This window comes from Pituophis catenifer, unplaced genomic scaffold (assembly GCF_029215685.1).
Source record: "Pituophis catenifer annectens isolate HBS135680 unplaced genomic scaffold, rPitCat1.0.hap2 SCAF_1, whole genome shotgun sequence".
Taxonomy (NCBI): Eukaryota; Metazoa; Chordata; class Lepidosauria; order Squamata; family Colubridae; genus Pituophis; species Pituophis catenifer.
The window spans coordinates 332,710,530-332,726,913 of NW_027256881.1; the positions used below are offsets into that span (position 1 = coordinate 332,710,530).

The 16,384-nt window shown below is 43.5% G+C and overlaps 1 protein-coding gene across 1 annotated transcript in view; it reads left to right on the forward strand.

The window, feature by feature from the left end:
* GTPBP3 (GTP binding protein 3, mitochondrial) overlaps nt 1–16,384 on the forward strand; it is a 30,572-nt gene that overhangs the window by 1,935 nt on the left and 12,253 nt on the right. Inside the window, exons 2-6 of the mRNA XM_070931765.1 lie at nt 1,275–1,501; nt 9,625–9,711; nt 9,829–10,031; nt 13,139–13,211; nt 14,037–14,180. Coding sequence (XP_070787866.1) covers nt 1,275–1,501; nt 9,625–9,711; nt 9,829–10,031; nt 13,139–13,211; nt 14,037–14,180 — 734 coding nt within the window. The remainder of the gene's footprint in view (nt 1–1,274; nt 1,502–9,624; nt 9,712–9,828; nt 10,032–13,138; nt 13,212–14,036; nt 14,181–16,384) is intronic.

Below are 16,384 nucleotides of genomic sequence, written 5' to 3' on the forward strand. Positions count from 1 at the left end.
CTTTTAACACTGATCAGCTGTAGAACGGCCCTTTGAAGCCCCAGGGCAAGAGTTTAAACAGTTTTTTTCCCTCTAGTCATCAGCTGGGACTCAGGAGGCAGCAATAGATTGGGGGTGGGACCAAATAAAAGCTAAGAATAACGTGGGTGGGGGGGGTGGGAGGGCGGGGGGGGAGAACCAGTTCGGTGACGTCATATCGTCACCGCTACCGGCTCGGTCGAACCGGACCGAACCGGGAGGAACCCACCACTGGTTCTCACGCTGCCATATAGTGTTCTGACACAACTTTTTGTGTGTGACAGTAGATGGTTACTCTTGAAACTCGGAATGCCTGGGGTGTTGATGGCCTTTCGATAAACCGTGGTTTCTAGGCTTCCGTCTTCCTGTATGGTGACAAGCATATCTAAAAATGGCCATTTCTTCCTCCATTGTGAACTGTATATCTGGGAAGATGGAGTTCAGTAGGGTACGAAAGTCTTTCAGTGCATTTCGTCTGATGATGACAAATGTGTCATCCACGAAGCGGCACCCAAATCAAAGTGTGTAGTCTTGAAATGTACAGTGTTCTACCGTGTTTCCCCCAAAATACGACCTACTCAGTAAATCCTAGCTTGATTTTTACACGCACCCCCAATATAAGCCCTACTCCCAAAATAAGCTATAATTAAGACCCCACCCACTCCAGGGTGCATGGGTAAAAATTAAGCTAGGTTGGGCATGGGAGGCTGGAGCTGCCCTACTACCTACTTTCGGATAGTTGCAGCCAGACTTCGCACATGTCGGCCAATTTTTTCTGCAGCCTGCAAGGCTTTCCTGAAGGCCTCTGTAGCTGATAACAGAGCTCCAGATTGATCCCATGGGCGTCCCTTTTATTTGTTCATACATTTCTCTTTTGAATGTGAAGAAAGTACATTAACAGTATTGGAGTAACTTGATGATTTATGTCCTCCTTTTGGGCTGCTACGTGGATGACATGTTTGTCAGCATCGAAAGAAATGCACTAACCATGGTGATATTTGCTGTTCAAGCAAATAGGCTGACTTTGATTCTGGGTTTTATTATTTATTATTTATTAGTTAATTTGGTTTAAAATGGGATTTTGTTGTACATGTTTTTAACTTGTATTCGCCGCCCTGAGTCCTTCTGGAGAAGGGCGGCATATAAATACATGAAATAAATAAATAAATAAATATGCTCACGGTCTCTTGTTTTCTAGCCTAATGCCTTAACCACTAGACCAAACTGGCTCTTCTTTTTCCTTTTCTGTTTTTCAGGTTATATTGCCAGCCTGCAAAGAGGGACACCATCTTTGCCTTGTCTTCTGGCCAAGGAAAATGTGGAGTGGCTGTGATTAGAACCAGTGGCCCAGCTAGCTGTTCAGCCTTGCTCTGCATGACCGGGACAAAGAACCCACCACCTCCAAGAACAGCTACTTTACGTAGGATCTGTGATCCCAGCTCTTCTGAAATCCTGGACCGAGGCCTTGTACTATGGTTCCCAGGTTAGAATATTAAAGTAGCTAAGCATATCTGTTGTATTGATTTTTGTCCAACATTAAAGTTTATCAAGTACATAATTCTCTGATGTCTTACCAATGTCCTTCTCAACTGAATAGAAGCCTGGCTAGGTGGCTCAGTGGCTAAGACGCTGAGCTTGTCGATCAGAAAGGTTGGCAGTTCGGCGGTTCGAATCCCTAGTATAGGTCTCCTGTGTGAGCAGGGGGTTGGATTAGATGACCTCCAAGGTCCCTTCCAACTCTGTTACTGTAATACTGTGATAAAATAATTGCACCTCCCCCCGCCTCCCAATGCTTAGGTCAGAGTTCTAATGTGAAAGCATTAGATTTTGGATATTTATTGGAAGGATCAAAGAGAGGGAAATTTTGGGTTCAACTGTGCTAATAATTCGAGAACTACCTGTATGTTATGGAGTTACTGTAACTTGTTATAATCAGTGAAGGTTGGACCTATCAAAATGTAGAGGACTATGAAAATACATGGAAACTATTAGCAAAACGTGAGCTTGATGTGGGAAAACAGGAGAGTAAGAAGTTTAAGATTGCCGCACTTTGATGCTCGGTGGTATAAAAGTGAAGAAAAGAGAATGCTATTAGGCTTTCAGCGCTTTATTCATTTATTTATTTAATTTAATTTATATACCGCCCTTCTCCCGAAGGACTTAGGGCGGTGAACAGCCATAATAAAACAGTGTACAAAATAAGCAGATTAAAATAATTAAATCATAGGCCCAATTTAAAACTCTCATTTAAAACCAATTTTAAAACGCCATTAAAACCAAATTAAAACCATTTATCCCATCAGAGTGGCTTGCTGGAATAACAGGGTCTTCACTGCACGACGGAAGGCGTGGAGGTCGGGGATCCTTCGTATGTCCGGGGGCAATTCATTCCAGAGGGCAGGGGCCCCCACAGAGAAGGCTCTCCCCCTGGGGGTCACCAGTCTACATTGTTGGCTGACAGCACCCTGAGGAGGCCCTCTCTGTGTGAGCGTACCGGTTGGTGGGAGGCAAATGGTGGCAGAATGCGGTCCTGTAGATAGCCAGGTCCTAAGCCACGGAGCGCTTTAAAGGTGGTAACCAACACCTTGAAGCGCACCCGGAAGACCACCGGGAGCCAATGCAGCTTGCGCAAGAAAGGTGTTACATGGGAGCGATGGGTCGCCCCCATTATTACTTGCGCAGCCGCATTCTGGACCAGTTGGTGCTTCTCAAGGGGAGCCCCATGTAGAGAGTGTTACAATAGTCCAGACGGGAAGTGACGAGGGCGTGAGTGACTGTGCGCAAGGCGTCCCGATCCAGAAAGGGTCCTTCAAGGTAGATCAGGTATTGAAACAAATACATGAGAAATATGGGAATTCTACTTCAGCTACATTATGGTAAGAGAAATTAATTCCCCTCTGTTGATTTAAAAAATTCACTATCTACTAATGATTAATATGTCTCTATTAAGTATTAGAGCCGTGATGGCGAACCTGTGGCACGCGTGCCAGAGGTGGCACGCAGAGCCCTCTCTGTGGGCATGCGCGCCATTGCCAGCTGATCTTCTGGTTTCCAGCACGCATGCGCACCAGCCAGCTGATCTCCGGTGTGCATAAAGACCAGCTGGCAAGCCTGCCTCTGCTCCAGGGGTGGGTTCTAAATTTTTTTACTACCGGTTCTGTAGGCATGGCTTATTTTGTGGGTGTGGCTTGGAGGTCATGTGACTAGGTGGGCGTGGCTAGCTGGTCAGAGTCATTTCTGGAAGGTCCTCGCACTTACGGCCAGTCCTCGCACTTATGACCCGACTCATTTGTTTGCTTTTAACACTGATCAGCTGTAGGACGGCCCTTTGAAGCCCCGCGGCAAGAGTTTAAACAGTTTTTTTCCCTTTAGTCATCAGCTGGGACTCAGGAGGCAGCAATAGATTGGGGGTGGGACCAAAGAAAAGGTAAGAATAAGGGGGGGAGGGGGGGGAGAACCAGTTCGATGACGTCATATCGTCACTGCTACCGGCTCAGCCGAACCGGACCGAACCGGGAGGAACCCACCACTGCTCTGCTTGCTGGAAACCAGAACACCAGATAGCATGCATGCGCCAAAAATCAGAAGACCACATGGCCAGGGTGCGCATGTGTGCCCTTGCCACTTGGTCTTCTGCCAGCTAGTCTTCATGTGCGCCAGAGTCCCGGAAACTCAAAGACCAGCTGGCTGGCGTGTGCATGCGCACTGGCCACCTGGTCTTATGGTTTCTGGCACGTGCATGCAGGCCAGCCAGCTGGTCTTCGAATTTCCGGAGCTCCGGCGCACGTTCCAGTTTGGACACTCGGTTTCGAAAAGGTTCGCCATCCCTGTATTAGAGCATTAGATGTTGATTGATAGTAGAATAATCCTCTTGGAAGCCAGCTTGTTCTTCCACCAGGAGGCTCTCCTGTTCCAATCAATCTCTCCACTTCTCAGTCACTCAAACACAAACACACACACACACACACACACACACACACACACACACACACATACACACACACACAGAGACGTCTGACATTGCATCACATTTGCAGTTAATTAAGCAAACCGATGAGTCTGTAATTTGTTGAATTCCCTTTTTGTAAAGATGGGAATTATCATTACAAGTAAATAGGCATACAGGCATATTTATCCATAAATATAAACAGTGAAGCCAAAATTGCTGCCCACCGAGTTGAATTACTTTTAATTAACACAGGAATTGAATCATTGTGGAGCCTTTCCTGGTCTTAAATAAGCAATTCAGTTCTTATCTTCTGCAGGCAGGACCAGCCGTCAAGCTGGTAGAGGTCTTCTATAAATGGCTTTTTAGGTCCAAATATTCATCTTTTCACATTTCCTTAAAATGCTTCAGGTGGAATAATGCCATTTATATAGAATAGGGTCGTTTTTAGAATGACCTCTGGGATATGCAAAAAAAAATAAATCCCTCCTTGGTTTTAACTGTTTGTATTAAACAATCCCCCAAATCCTTCAGAGCAGCATATCTCTTATATTTAAAAAATTGTTTTTAGAGCCACACCTTCTCTGACAGGTTCTGCAGTGATGTTATGCTCTCATTAGCTTTGTTATTTCTAATAAGCACTTTTTTGTTTGCTGTTTATGCTCAGCTGTGTTCCCATAGGGTAATAATTTTTGAATTCTTGCCCTAAATCAGGGGTGAAATCCAGCAGGTTCTGACAGGTTCTGGAGAATCGGTAGCAGAAATTTTGAGTAGTTCGGAGAACCGGCAAATACCACCTTTGGCTGGCCCCAGAGTGGGGAGAGAATGGGGATTTTGTAGTATCCTTTCCCTGGAGTGGGGTAGGAATGGAGATTTTGCAATATCCTTCCCCCAGGAGTGGGGAGAGAATGGGGATTTTGTAGTATCCTTTCCCTGGAGTGGGGTGGGAATGGAGATTTTGCAATATCCTTCCCCCAGGAGTGGGGAGGGAATGCGGATTTTGCAGTATCCTTTCCCTGGAGTGGGGAGGGAATGGAGATTTTACAGTATCCTTTCCCTGGAGTGGGGTGGGAATGGAGATTTTGCCGTATCCTTCCCCTGCCATGCCCACCAAACCACACCCACCAAGCCACACCATGCCCACCAAGCCACGCCCACAGAACAGGTAGTAAAAAATTTGGATTTCACCACTGCCCCAAATTGTCACAGGAATCAAACATTCAGATGGGGTTTTAATCTACGGAGGAAGAAGGCACATGCCATGATGGTTCTGAGGAAAATTAGTGCTTATTACCAGGTCCGATTGAAGCAACCAGTTAATGCAGCATGATCCCCCCTTGAGGGAAAAAATGAAACGGAGAAAGACCTACATGAGGCTACCACATGAAAGATGTCACATCTAATTAGACTGGAAGGAGGTTGTTTCTCAGACTGAACAACAAGTACAGATTCCAGTTGTACAGACTCTACATAGTTCAGGGATGAACGATTAAGGTTTTTTTGGTGTTCTCTGAGCTTAGTTGTTTTTCTGCAGACATTTCATTACTAGGTTAGATTATCAGGGCATGGAAGAGTGATGATATCATTGAGCCTAGTAATGAAACGTCTGCAGAAGGCCACCCAAGCTCAAAGAACACCAAGGACCCAGCAATCTACAAAACAGAGCAAATTACCTGCCACAATGTTTGTTTTATTGTTTGTTTTCTTAAATTTATATACCGCCCTACTCCCGAAGGACTCAGGGCGGTGAACAGGCACAAAATAAAATACATAAATACAAAAGTTAGAAACATAATTAAAACCAAATTAAATAATTAAGCCCAAGACAATTAAAAATCCCAATAATTTAAAACAAATTAAAATTTCAATTTAAAAATTTAAAAGAAAGGGGAGAAAATTAGGCCAGGCCAGCTTGCTGGAATAGGAGGATCTTAAGAGCACGGCGGAAAGTGCGCAGATCCGGGATCCTCCGTATCTCCAGGGGGAGCTCGTTCCAGATAGTGGGTGCCCCCACAGAGAAGGCCCTCCCCCTGGGGGCCGCCAGTCGACACTGCTTGGCTGACGGCACCCGGAGGAGCCCCTCTCTATCAGAGCGTACCGGCCGGTGGGAGGCTGTTTGTGGTAGTAGGCGGTCCCATAAATAAATAAAGGAATAAATAGCATTCCTTTTGGTCCTAGCTCAGTCTGGGACTGAAATTCTGCAGGGTGATCATTTTCATTGGTGCCCTTTGAAATGCATAGATTTCATTCTGTTTATTTATTTGTACTATTGATATTTCTATGCTACTCCACTCCAGATGGTTCTGGAGCAATCTGCAGCAAAAATAAGGATTAAAATAACAGACCAACAAAAAACCACAATGACACAATCCGAGAGAGAAAGGGGAGGAGGGAGGGGGAGAGAGAGAGAGAGAGAGAGTGTCTCTTCCAAATCTCGATGGAGAAATTCATTTTGGAGCAGGTGATCTGCAGCATAAGCAGGTCGTAAGCCATGCAGAGCTTTACAAGTAAGAAATTTAGTGTCTTGAACTGCACTTGGAAACTGATTAGCAGCTAATGCAGTTCCAAATGTAGAGGAGTCAAGCGAAACATGTTCATCACTGCCTGGCCACTGCATGCTGAATCACTGTAAGCTTCCAGAGGTTCTTCAAAGGGCAGCTGCGTGTAGACCAATACCTTAATTGCTATAGTCCAATTAAGGTATTGGCTGGAGCAGCATGGTAGCCTAGTGATGAAGATGCTTGCCTCCCATTCGGAAGGTTGAGAGCTCAATCCTAGGTAGTGAACAGATGTTTCTCTCTCAGGGTACAAAGAGAAAATATCTGCTGCAAACTCTGTGTAGGTGTCAGGAAGGGCATCCGGCCAGTAAAAGGGGCTTTTTCTTTTAAATGCCTTTGACGAGCCACGCGATCATCAAGAGGCTTTTTTTTTTTTACTTTTAAAAGCATTTTTTCAGCCGTAGTTGTAGAAAAAATGCTTTTAAATGTAAAAAAAAAGCCTCTGATGGTTGTGCGGCTCAGCTGGACATGGGGGGGGATGGGGATTTTTGCTACCGGTTCTCCGAACCACCCGCTTCCATTGCTACCGGATCGGGCGATCTAGTCCGAACCGGGAGCATTTCACCCCTGGTTTATATACAGTAGATTGTAGACTGGCAGTTAGTCTTGCCCTGTTGATTTGCAAATCTGGTAGCAATTGATGGGACTTGGCAGGAGGGATTCCCATGTGTTTAGGCCTTTGCTTGGTTCAGCTGACATATTTTCCTTTGTTTCCTTTAATGACTCGTTTCTTTCTTATCTGTCTCCCAAAGGGATCTTTTAGACAAGATTCCTGGCTTTTTGTCCACCCTGCTTATGTGCCTGCTTCATCTTAGGTATGGCAGCTTCAGCCTCAGCTAACAGTACCATATTCCATTGCCCATTTCCTGCTCTCTCATTATCTTTGATTAGCCTGTTAAGCCTTTGAAAGCAATTTTTGAGATTGATCTGAAGGTTGAGCAAATTTACACTCCAAAACAGAAACCAAAAGCAAGCAAGAAAGGAAATCTCTTTCCTTCCAAGAAAGGTCTTCAAATCTTTAAGGAAAACACAAATGGAAAAATTGCTTAAGCTGGTAAAACCAATTTGAAGAAAATATAAAGAGAGATATTTTTCTCCTCTTAAAACATCAGAAGTCAGTGTCTATGGAGATTCTCAGTCGTCCAGATCATTGCTCTCTCAAAGGTGCTTTTTCAAAAGGCAACTGGACTTTCTGGTTTTTCTTTGAAGACGTTTTGCTTGTCATCCAAGAAGATTCTTCAGGAAGAACGAAGTCCAATTGCCTCTTGAAAAAGCACCTTTGGGACCATCAGAAGTCGGTGTTTTCTGATCAGATTGTTTAGAGATGGATTCAAGATGTGTGAAATTATTTTTTTTACCCAATGTGGTTAAATCATTTCCAGAGGATATGTTTTTGATCACTGACTTAAAAAGTCCCATCATCCATCTGAATGTGTCATTACCAATGGTGGGATTCAGCTGGTCCAGACCGGTTCGGGCGAAGCGGTAGTAGCGACCTGCGGGTTGGTCCACCCGGACTGCCCACCCATCCAGACGTAATCCCATCCTATATCGCTGTTGTTTGTGATGCCCTACACATGTGCAGTTAGCGCGTATGAGCGAATTGCTGTGTTGTTTGATGTCGGACGCATGTGTAGATAGCGCATGTGAGCAAATTGTCCTGTTTTGTGACGCTACACGCATGCGCATATGGCACACGCACGTTCACATTTCCGGTGCTGGGTGAACCTTTTGTTACAGTATCTGAAGCCCACGTCTGGTCATTACTGTCTGAATGACTTAAGCCAAGATAGTCTAAAGTTGCAGACTTTAAACCTTGCAGATCGAGGACAGTCTATTTTTGAATACCCATCATGGACACTTTTATGAAGTGCGTATCATGATACAAAAAAGATGCTGAGGCCCTAGAAAAAGAGTGCAGAGAAGAGCAACAAAGATAATAAGGGCTCTGGAGGCTAAATCATACAACGAGCGATTAAGAGAACTAGGTATGTTTAGTCTGACAAAGAGAAGTCTTAAGGATGACATGACAAATCTATCTCAGCATCTACTTCTGTCCTACTATCGCAGCACCATTGAGAGTGTCCTGACATACAGCATTCTTGCATGATATGGGAGCAGCTCTGTAGCGGACAAAAAAGCTTTACAGAGAATCATTAAAACTGCCCAGAATATAATCGGGCTCCAGCTACCAGCCCTGAACGACATCTTCGAATCTCGCTGTTTGAGGAAGTTGCATAACATTCTCAGAGACTCTTCCCATCCTGCTTACAATCTTTTTGGACTGTTGCCTTCTGGCAGAAGATACAGAACAATTAAAACTCGGACCACATGTTTTCTGAATAGTTTTTATCCCAGAGCTATAATTTAACTCAACAATGAACTAAAGGGCCACCATCAGTGAGCTGTTGGACAGCATTACTTGGTCTGCTGTATGGATGTTTTGGTGGCGACAATGACAATAAAGTTGTTGTTGTTGTTGTTGTTGTTGTTGTTGCTATTATTATTATTATTATTATTATTATTATTATTATTATTATTATTATTAGCCATCTTCTAATACCTGAAGTGCTGTCTCAGGAAAGAGGGCATTGATGTATTCAATGTATAAACTTGGCAAGTTTAAGACTTGTGGATTTCAACTCCGAGAACCCTTGGAGTTGAAGTCCACAAGTCTTAAAGTTGGCAGTGTTGGAGACCCCTGGTCCATACCACATGAAGGCAGGATAAGAAGCAATGGGTGGAAGCTCTTCAGAGGGAGATCCAACCTGGAAATAAGGAGGAATTTCCTGACAGAACGATTAACGAATGGATCAGCTTGCCAACCTGAGCTGTGGGTGCTCCATCGCTGGAGATTTTCAAGAAAAGATTGGAGATCCATTTGTCTGGGATGATATAAGGACTCTTGCCTTGGGCAGAGGGTTGGATTAGAAGACTTCCAAGGTCCGTTCCAGCCCTATGATTCTAAGTTTCTAAGTTTCTTCAGCCACCAGAAAAACTCCCTTGAACTCTGTTAAGGGATGAAGCAGAAGCCTCCCTCTGAGGAATTGAATGGACCTTGTAATTTATTGAGTTAATTCCAACTTTGTTCTTTTTCTTCAGGACCAGGTAGTTTCACAGGCGAGGACAGTGTTGAGTTCCATGTGCATGGTGGCCCAGCTGTGGTGAGCGGCGTCTTGAATGCTTTGGGTGAGTCTTTCAACATATTGGCTAATTCTTCTTTCCCAACCATTTTTAGGGGTACAAGGGAAGGTTTACTGGGGAAGCAGTAAAGGATCCCAGTGGAAAGTCTCTTCTGGATTTCAGGTGCACTTCCTGAGCTGCGCTTTGCTGAACCCGGAGAATTCACCAAACGGGCCTTCCAGAACGGCAAGCTAGACCTCACAGCAGCTGAAGGCCTAGGAGACCTGATTCATGCTGAGACGGAAGGCCAACGTCGGCAGGCCTTACGTCAGATGGACGGGGAATTGGGTCAGCTCTATCAGCGTTGGACTGACACCCTCACGAAGGCAAGGAGGAAGGCTGGGTGTATGTGTGTATTTAGAAGTCTTAGAAACCAGAACATCTCAGTTTATTTGTTTATTGAATTTATATGCTGCCCGTCTTGCTATTCAAAGCGCCTCTGGGTGGCTTATAATGTAGTAAAAATAGAAATACAAAAACGATTATTAATACAGGTAGTCCTTGACTTATGACCACAACTGAGCCCAAAATTTCCATTGCTAACCAAGACAGTTAAATAAGTTTTGCCCCCATTTTACGACCTTCATTGCCATAGTTGTTAAGTGAACCACTGCTGTGGTTAAATTAGTAACATTAAATTAGTTAAATGAATTTGATTTCTCCATTGACTTTGCTTGTCAGAAGGTCGCAATTGTGATCTAATGATCCTGGGATACTGCAACTGTCATAAATACATGCCAGTTGCCAAGCAATCTGAATTTTGATCATGTGACCATAGAGATACTGCAATGGACATAAGCAGTGGTGAAATCCAATTTTTTTTTACTACCGGTTCTGTGGGCGTGGCTTGATGGGCAGGGAAGGATACTGCAAAATCTCCATTCCCACCCCACTCTGGGGCCAGCCAGAGGTGACATTTGCTGATTCTCCAAACTACTTAAAATTTCCGCCACCGGTTCTCCAGAATCTGTCAGAACCTGCTGGATTTCACCCCTGGACATAAGCATGATTGACTTTTCAAGTGAGTCATAACATGGCCAGAGTAGGATAGCCTTTGTTTGGCAATCTTGGCTACAGGTGGTTAAAGCAGCAGGCTAGAAAATGAAGACCCTGAGTTCAAGTCCTGCCTTAAGCATGAAAGCCAGCTAGCTGGGTGACTTTGGGCCAGTCACTCTCTCTCAAGCCAACTTACCTCACAGAGTTGTTGTGGGAAAAATAGGAGGAAGGTGTGTTGGATATTATTTACTGCCCTGAATTATTTGTAGAAATAATAAAAGTCGGTATACACAGACAAACTAACAAACAAACAAACAAACAAACTGGAAGGTGCTTTCCTAGCTGTGAGGTCCTAGTCCCCATTTATGGCTAAATGTCTTATGCAAACCCAATCAGCTGCGAATAAACAAACTACCATAGCACAGTGCACGTACTCAGTTCACACAAACGTCTTCCTCATAAATCTCTCAGCCTGTCTCATAGTTTTTAATGTTCCAAAATGCTCTATTGGTCCATTACAACATCTGAACTTGTCCAGATGCTAACATTAGCAGAGCAGGACTTTTTTTAAAAATCTGGCAAGTATGAGAAGATCTTCTCATTTTGTTCTCCCTCTGCCTGCCTTTAAAAAGACAGCCAAAAAAACACATTTTAGTTCCTCAGGCTTTGAACTGTTGGCAAGGTGTGCATTGCTTTTAATTTCTGTTTTTGATGTTATTTTGGATTCTCTGTGGAAGTTATTGTTAGTATTTAAGAAGAAAGGAGTGAGATCAATCAATAGCTGGCATTGCCCAAGCCTGTCTGAGATACCACATTTCTGCAAACTTTGCTCAGAAATGGAATGGAAATCACTGCACAACACAGGTAGTCTTTGACTTACGACCCAATTGAGCCCAAAATTTCTGTTGTTAAGTGAGACGTTTGTTAAATGAGTTTTGCCCCATTTTATGGCCTTTCTTGCCACAGTTGTTAAGTGGATCACTGCAGTTGATAAGTTAGTAACCTGGTTGTTAAGTGAATCTGGCTTCCCCATTGGCTTTGCTTGTCAGAAGATCGCAAAAGGTGATCACATGACCCTGGGATATGGCAACCGTCATAAATATGAACCAGTTGCCAAGCATCTGAATTTTGATCACATGACCATGGGGATGTTGCAAAGGTCGAAACTCTGAAAAATTGTCATAAGTCATATTTTTCAGTGCCGTCTTAACTTTGAACAGTCACTAAATGAATTGTTGTAAGTCAAGGACTATCTTTAGTTCTCCAGAAACAAAAGGTCCAAATTTGTTCTTTTCAGGGGAGGGGTGGACATGGATTTTGCGTGCGCACACCCATAATTCAATGTGCCCCGACCCCCCCAGGCTCCCCCTGCTTTTGGCATGTGATGGCACGGTGGGCCAGGTACGCCTGTTTTTTGCCCTCCCTAGGCTCCAGAAGCTTTCTTGGAGCCTGAGGAGGGCGAAAACGGCCTTCCCCACCCCCTCAGAGGCCTTCCGACTGGAAATGGCTCGTTTGCCGACTTCCGGTGGGACTGGAAGGCCCGTTTTTCACTCTTCCCAGGCTCCAGAGCCTTTCTAGGAGCCTGGGGAGGGCAAAAACGGTCCTCCCGGAGGCTGGAAATAGCCCGTTTGCCAACTTCCGGTGGGCCCGGAAGGCCCGAAAATCAGCTGGCAGAGCTGTGCTCGCGTGCCCACTGATATGGCTCCATGTGCCACCTGTGGCACACGTGCCATAGGTTTGCCATCACGGCTTTAGGAAGAGTGCAGAGAAGAGCAACAAAGATGATTATGGGACCGGAGGATAAAACATTTAAAGAACGGTTGCTGGAATTGGGTAGACATACCCAATCTGTTGAAAAGAAGAACTAGGGGTGACATGGTAGCTGTGTTCCAATATCTCAGGGGCTGTCACAATTTTCCAAAGCACCTGAGGGCAGGACAAGAAGCAATGGGTGGAAACTAATCAAGGAGAGAAGCAACCTAGAACTAAGGAGAAATTTCCTGACAGTTAGTACAATTAATCAGTGGAGCAGCTTGTCTCCCGAAGTTGAGAGGGCTCCATCGTAAGAGGTTTTCAAGAAAAAAGTGGATAACTATTTTTCCATGATGATATAAGGATTCCTGCCTTGGGCAGAGGTTGGACTAGAAGACCTTCAAGGTCCTCTCCAACCTTAGGTGCTGCTACTCACTTCATGAATTATGTGACTAAGCTGATGTAGGAGGTCATATCAGTTCATAAAACCTTATGCCTTTTAATAGAATTAGCCCATCAGAAAAAGCACTATCAGACTCATTTATTAGATTAGACTATTACTCATTTATATGGAACAGTCATCAAATATTCCATAAATATTTAAACATCCTTTCTCTGCAGCCTTTTCCCCCTCCTCCTCTTTTCCCCCTGAAGAAAAATAGCTCTGAGTCCTTTTCTTCTGCAGACCCTGGCTCACCTGGAGGCCTACATTGACTTCAGTGAAGATGACAATATTGAGGACGATGTCCTTGCTCAAGGTGGGTCTTCCTTCTGCTCGGGTGTGTTTGTGTGTGTGTGTCCTCAGGGTGTGGTCAAAAACGGCAAGATGTCAGCCACAGCGGCACAATCCAAGCAGCATCTTCCCTGTTTTCCCCCAAATAAGACATCCCCTGATAATAAGCCCAATCAGGCTTTTGAGCGCATGGCAATAAGGCCAAGTGCTTATTTCACGGTTCAAAAAAATATAAGACAGGGTGTTATTTTCGGGGAAACATGATATTTACGTGACACACATAAAAAGCAACCAGAGTTTCAGTAACTCAGTTGTGGCAATCCCCTTGAGTTTTTTAATCACTTCTTGCATATACCTGCTACCACTCCTGTGTTTGTTCTTTTCTTTGTCTTTGGAAATCACTGTTAGAAACTCACTGAGGCCAAGCTGCCTCTTGGTGAACACGCTCCAGGAAATCCCAAAGGTGCTTTTGAAAAGGCAACTAACTAGACTTCCTTGTTTTTTTTTTCCTTGAAGGCATTTTACTTCTCATCCAAGAAGCTTCTTCAGTTCTGGCTGAAGGATAGGGAATTCCCCACCATTCAGCCAGAACTGAAGAAGCTCCTTGGATGAAAAGCGAAATGTCTTCAAGGAAGAAAACAAAAAAAAACCAAGGAAGTCCAGTTGATTTTTGAAAAGCACCTTTGGGATAACCATGACCTGGATGATGGAGAATCTCCATAGACACGAGCTCCAGAGGATTTCTTGCAAGATCCTAGTTCTCCAAAACAGTGGCAAGGAGGGAAAGAAGTCAAGGATGGAGGAAGGGATGGTCAATGCATCCACCATGATGGTCTTTTTTTCCCCATAGTGGAAAACGCTGTCAAGGAATTGAAGAAGGAACTGGGAGAGCATTTACAAGATGGCCGCCGCGGGCAGAGGCTGAGGGATGGGGTCCATGTAGTCATTGCAGGACCTGCTAATGCTGGGAAGAGCAGCCTTCTCAACCAGTTGTGTGAGTAGCACCGGGGGGCATATGAAATGGTGGAATCGGTGGGTGGGTAGTCAGAGAGTGGTCAAGAGGTGAAGGCAGGAATCTTTCAGGATTTTGCCGAAAGGTTCATCAATCACCTTTTCAGAGAAACCTTCTCAAAACCCTGAACAACAAATCTGAGACCATCAATACAAAGGAATAGTTACCGCATGAGCTCTCTGAAGGCCGTGATCATGTTTTAATTTTGCCATTATTTCATTAACTTTTCCAACAAATTTGCTGATCTGACGGGTGATTTTTAATTGGGAGATTTTAATTGATTATTTTAGTAGCTATTTTTATTGTTTTTATTGTTTTAATTCCTGTGAGCCGCCCCGAGTCCTTTGGGAGAAGGGCGGCATATAAGTATAAGAAATAAATAAATAAATTAACAGAACAAACTGAAACAGTAGAATGAATGAATGAATGATGAAAGAAAGAAAGAAAGAAAGAAAGAAAGAAAGAAAGAAAGAAAGAAAGAAAGGGAGAAAAATCACAAAATACAAAGTCCTGCAAATAGAACGATTGTGGCAGAAGAAAGCAAAGATAGTACCAATAGTAATAGACACCTTGGGTGCAATTCTAAAACAACTGGTGCACCATTTGAACACCATTGGCAGTGACAAAAATCCCCATTGGCCCATTGCAAAGGGCAGCTTTACTTGGAACAACTTACATCCTGCAACAGTACTTTTAACACCATTAAACAACAACAGCTGCCCATCCCAGGTCCTTCAGAAAGACTCGATAGGTGGAAAAAAATGCCAAATCCTGTCTAAACATCTGACTATCTAATGTCAGGGATGTCAAACTTCAGTCGTCACAGGGATGTCACATGACGTATCGGGACTTTTTTCCTCTTCACTAAACCGGGCGTGGGCATAGCCAGTGTATGACGCATCCGGCCCACAGGCCAGGAGTTTGACAGCCCTGCTCTATGTGACCAACCATAATAATAATAAAAAATTCCATATCATGGTCTAAAATAAAAAAACACAACATCTATCTAAATCTTCCTAATCGTCATTTTTAAAATCAATTTTAATTCCTGAATTATCCCATAACACCCTTTTGGCATTGAAAAACAATCAAAATCCAGTTTTTCAGAAACAGCATACTACACTTTTTAATTGATGTAACACTGACAGAATTGCCTATCACGGCTGCAGTTTTGTTTGAATACCCTTTCCCTTCTCAACAATGCATGAAATTCTAAATACTCAAATCTGTATCTTTGTATATACTGTATGTCTTCTGTTGTAGTGAAAAGTTCAGGGTCCTTTCCCCGATCTGTTAATTTTGTTTAATAATAGAGCATGTAAAAGATTCCCCCAGGAAAATAATATTGTTAAGACTATTAACAATACTACGATTTGTTCTGAAAGAATTCAAGGAAACAAAACAATAACAAGGAAGTCCACTTTAAAAACACTACTGTCCTTGGAGTAACAAAGAGCAATCCTAAGATAACATTAGCAATGTTACACAAAACTATTAAAAAAGAATAAGAAATTATAAGCAAAAAAAAATTTTTTTTTTAAAGCATGAAATAAGAAAAAGAAAAGGACATCTAATTAAAAGCATTTTACACTGATACCATTCACAGTATTTCTCTGAGATGTTGAGACTCTAGAAAAAGTGCATAGAAGAGCAACAAAGAAGATTAGGGGACTGGAGGCTAAAACATATGAAGAACGATTGCAGGAATTGGGAATGTCTAGTTTAATGAAAAGAAGGACTAGGGGAGACATGATAGCAGTCTTCCAATATCTCAGGGGCTGCCACAAAGAAGAGGGAGTCAAGCTGTTCTCCAAAGCACCTGAGGGTAGGACAAGAAGGAATGAGTGGAAATTAATCAAGGAGAGAAGCAACCTAGAACTAAGAAGAAATTTCCTGACAATTAGAACAATTAATCAGGAGGATAACTTACCTCCAGGACTTGTGAATGTTCCAACACTGGACGTTTTTAAGAAGAGATTGGACAACCATTTGTCTGAAATGTTATAGGGTTTCCTGCTGGAGCAGGGAGTTGGACTAGAAGACCTTCACGGTCCCTTCTGACTCTGTTATTCTATATATTCTATATATTTTCATTCCTTTCTACTTTTACAAACCATTCTTGCTTCCATTACAGGTACAGCCTGCTTCATACACTGACTTTTATTCTTTGAGCTACTCAGCTCTTT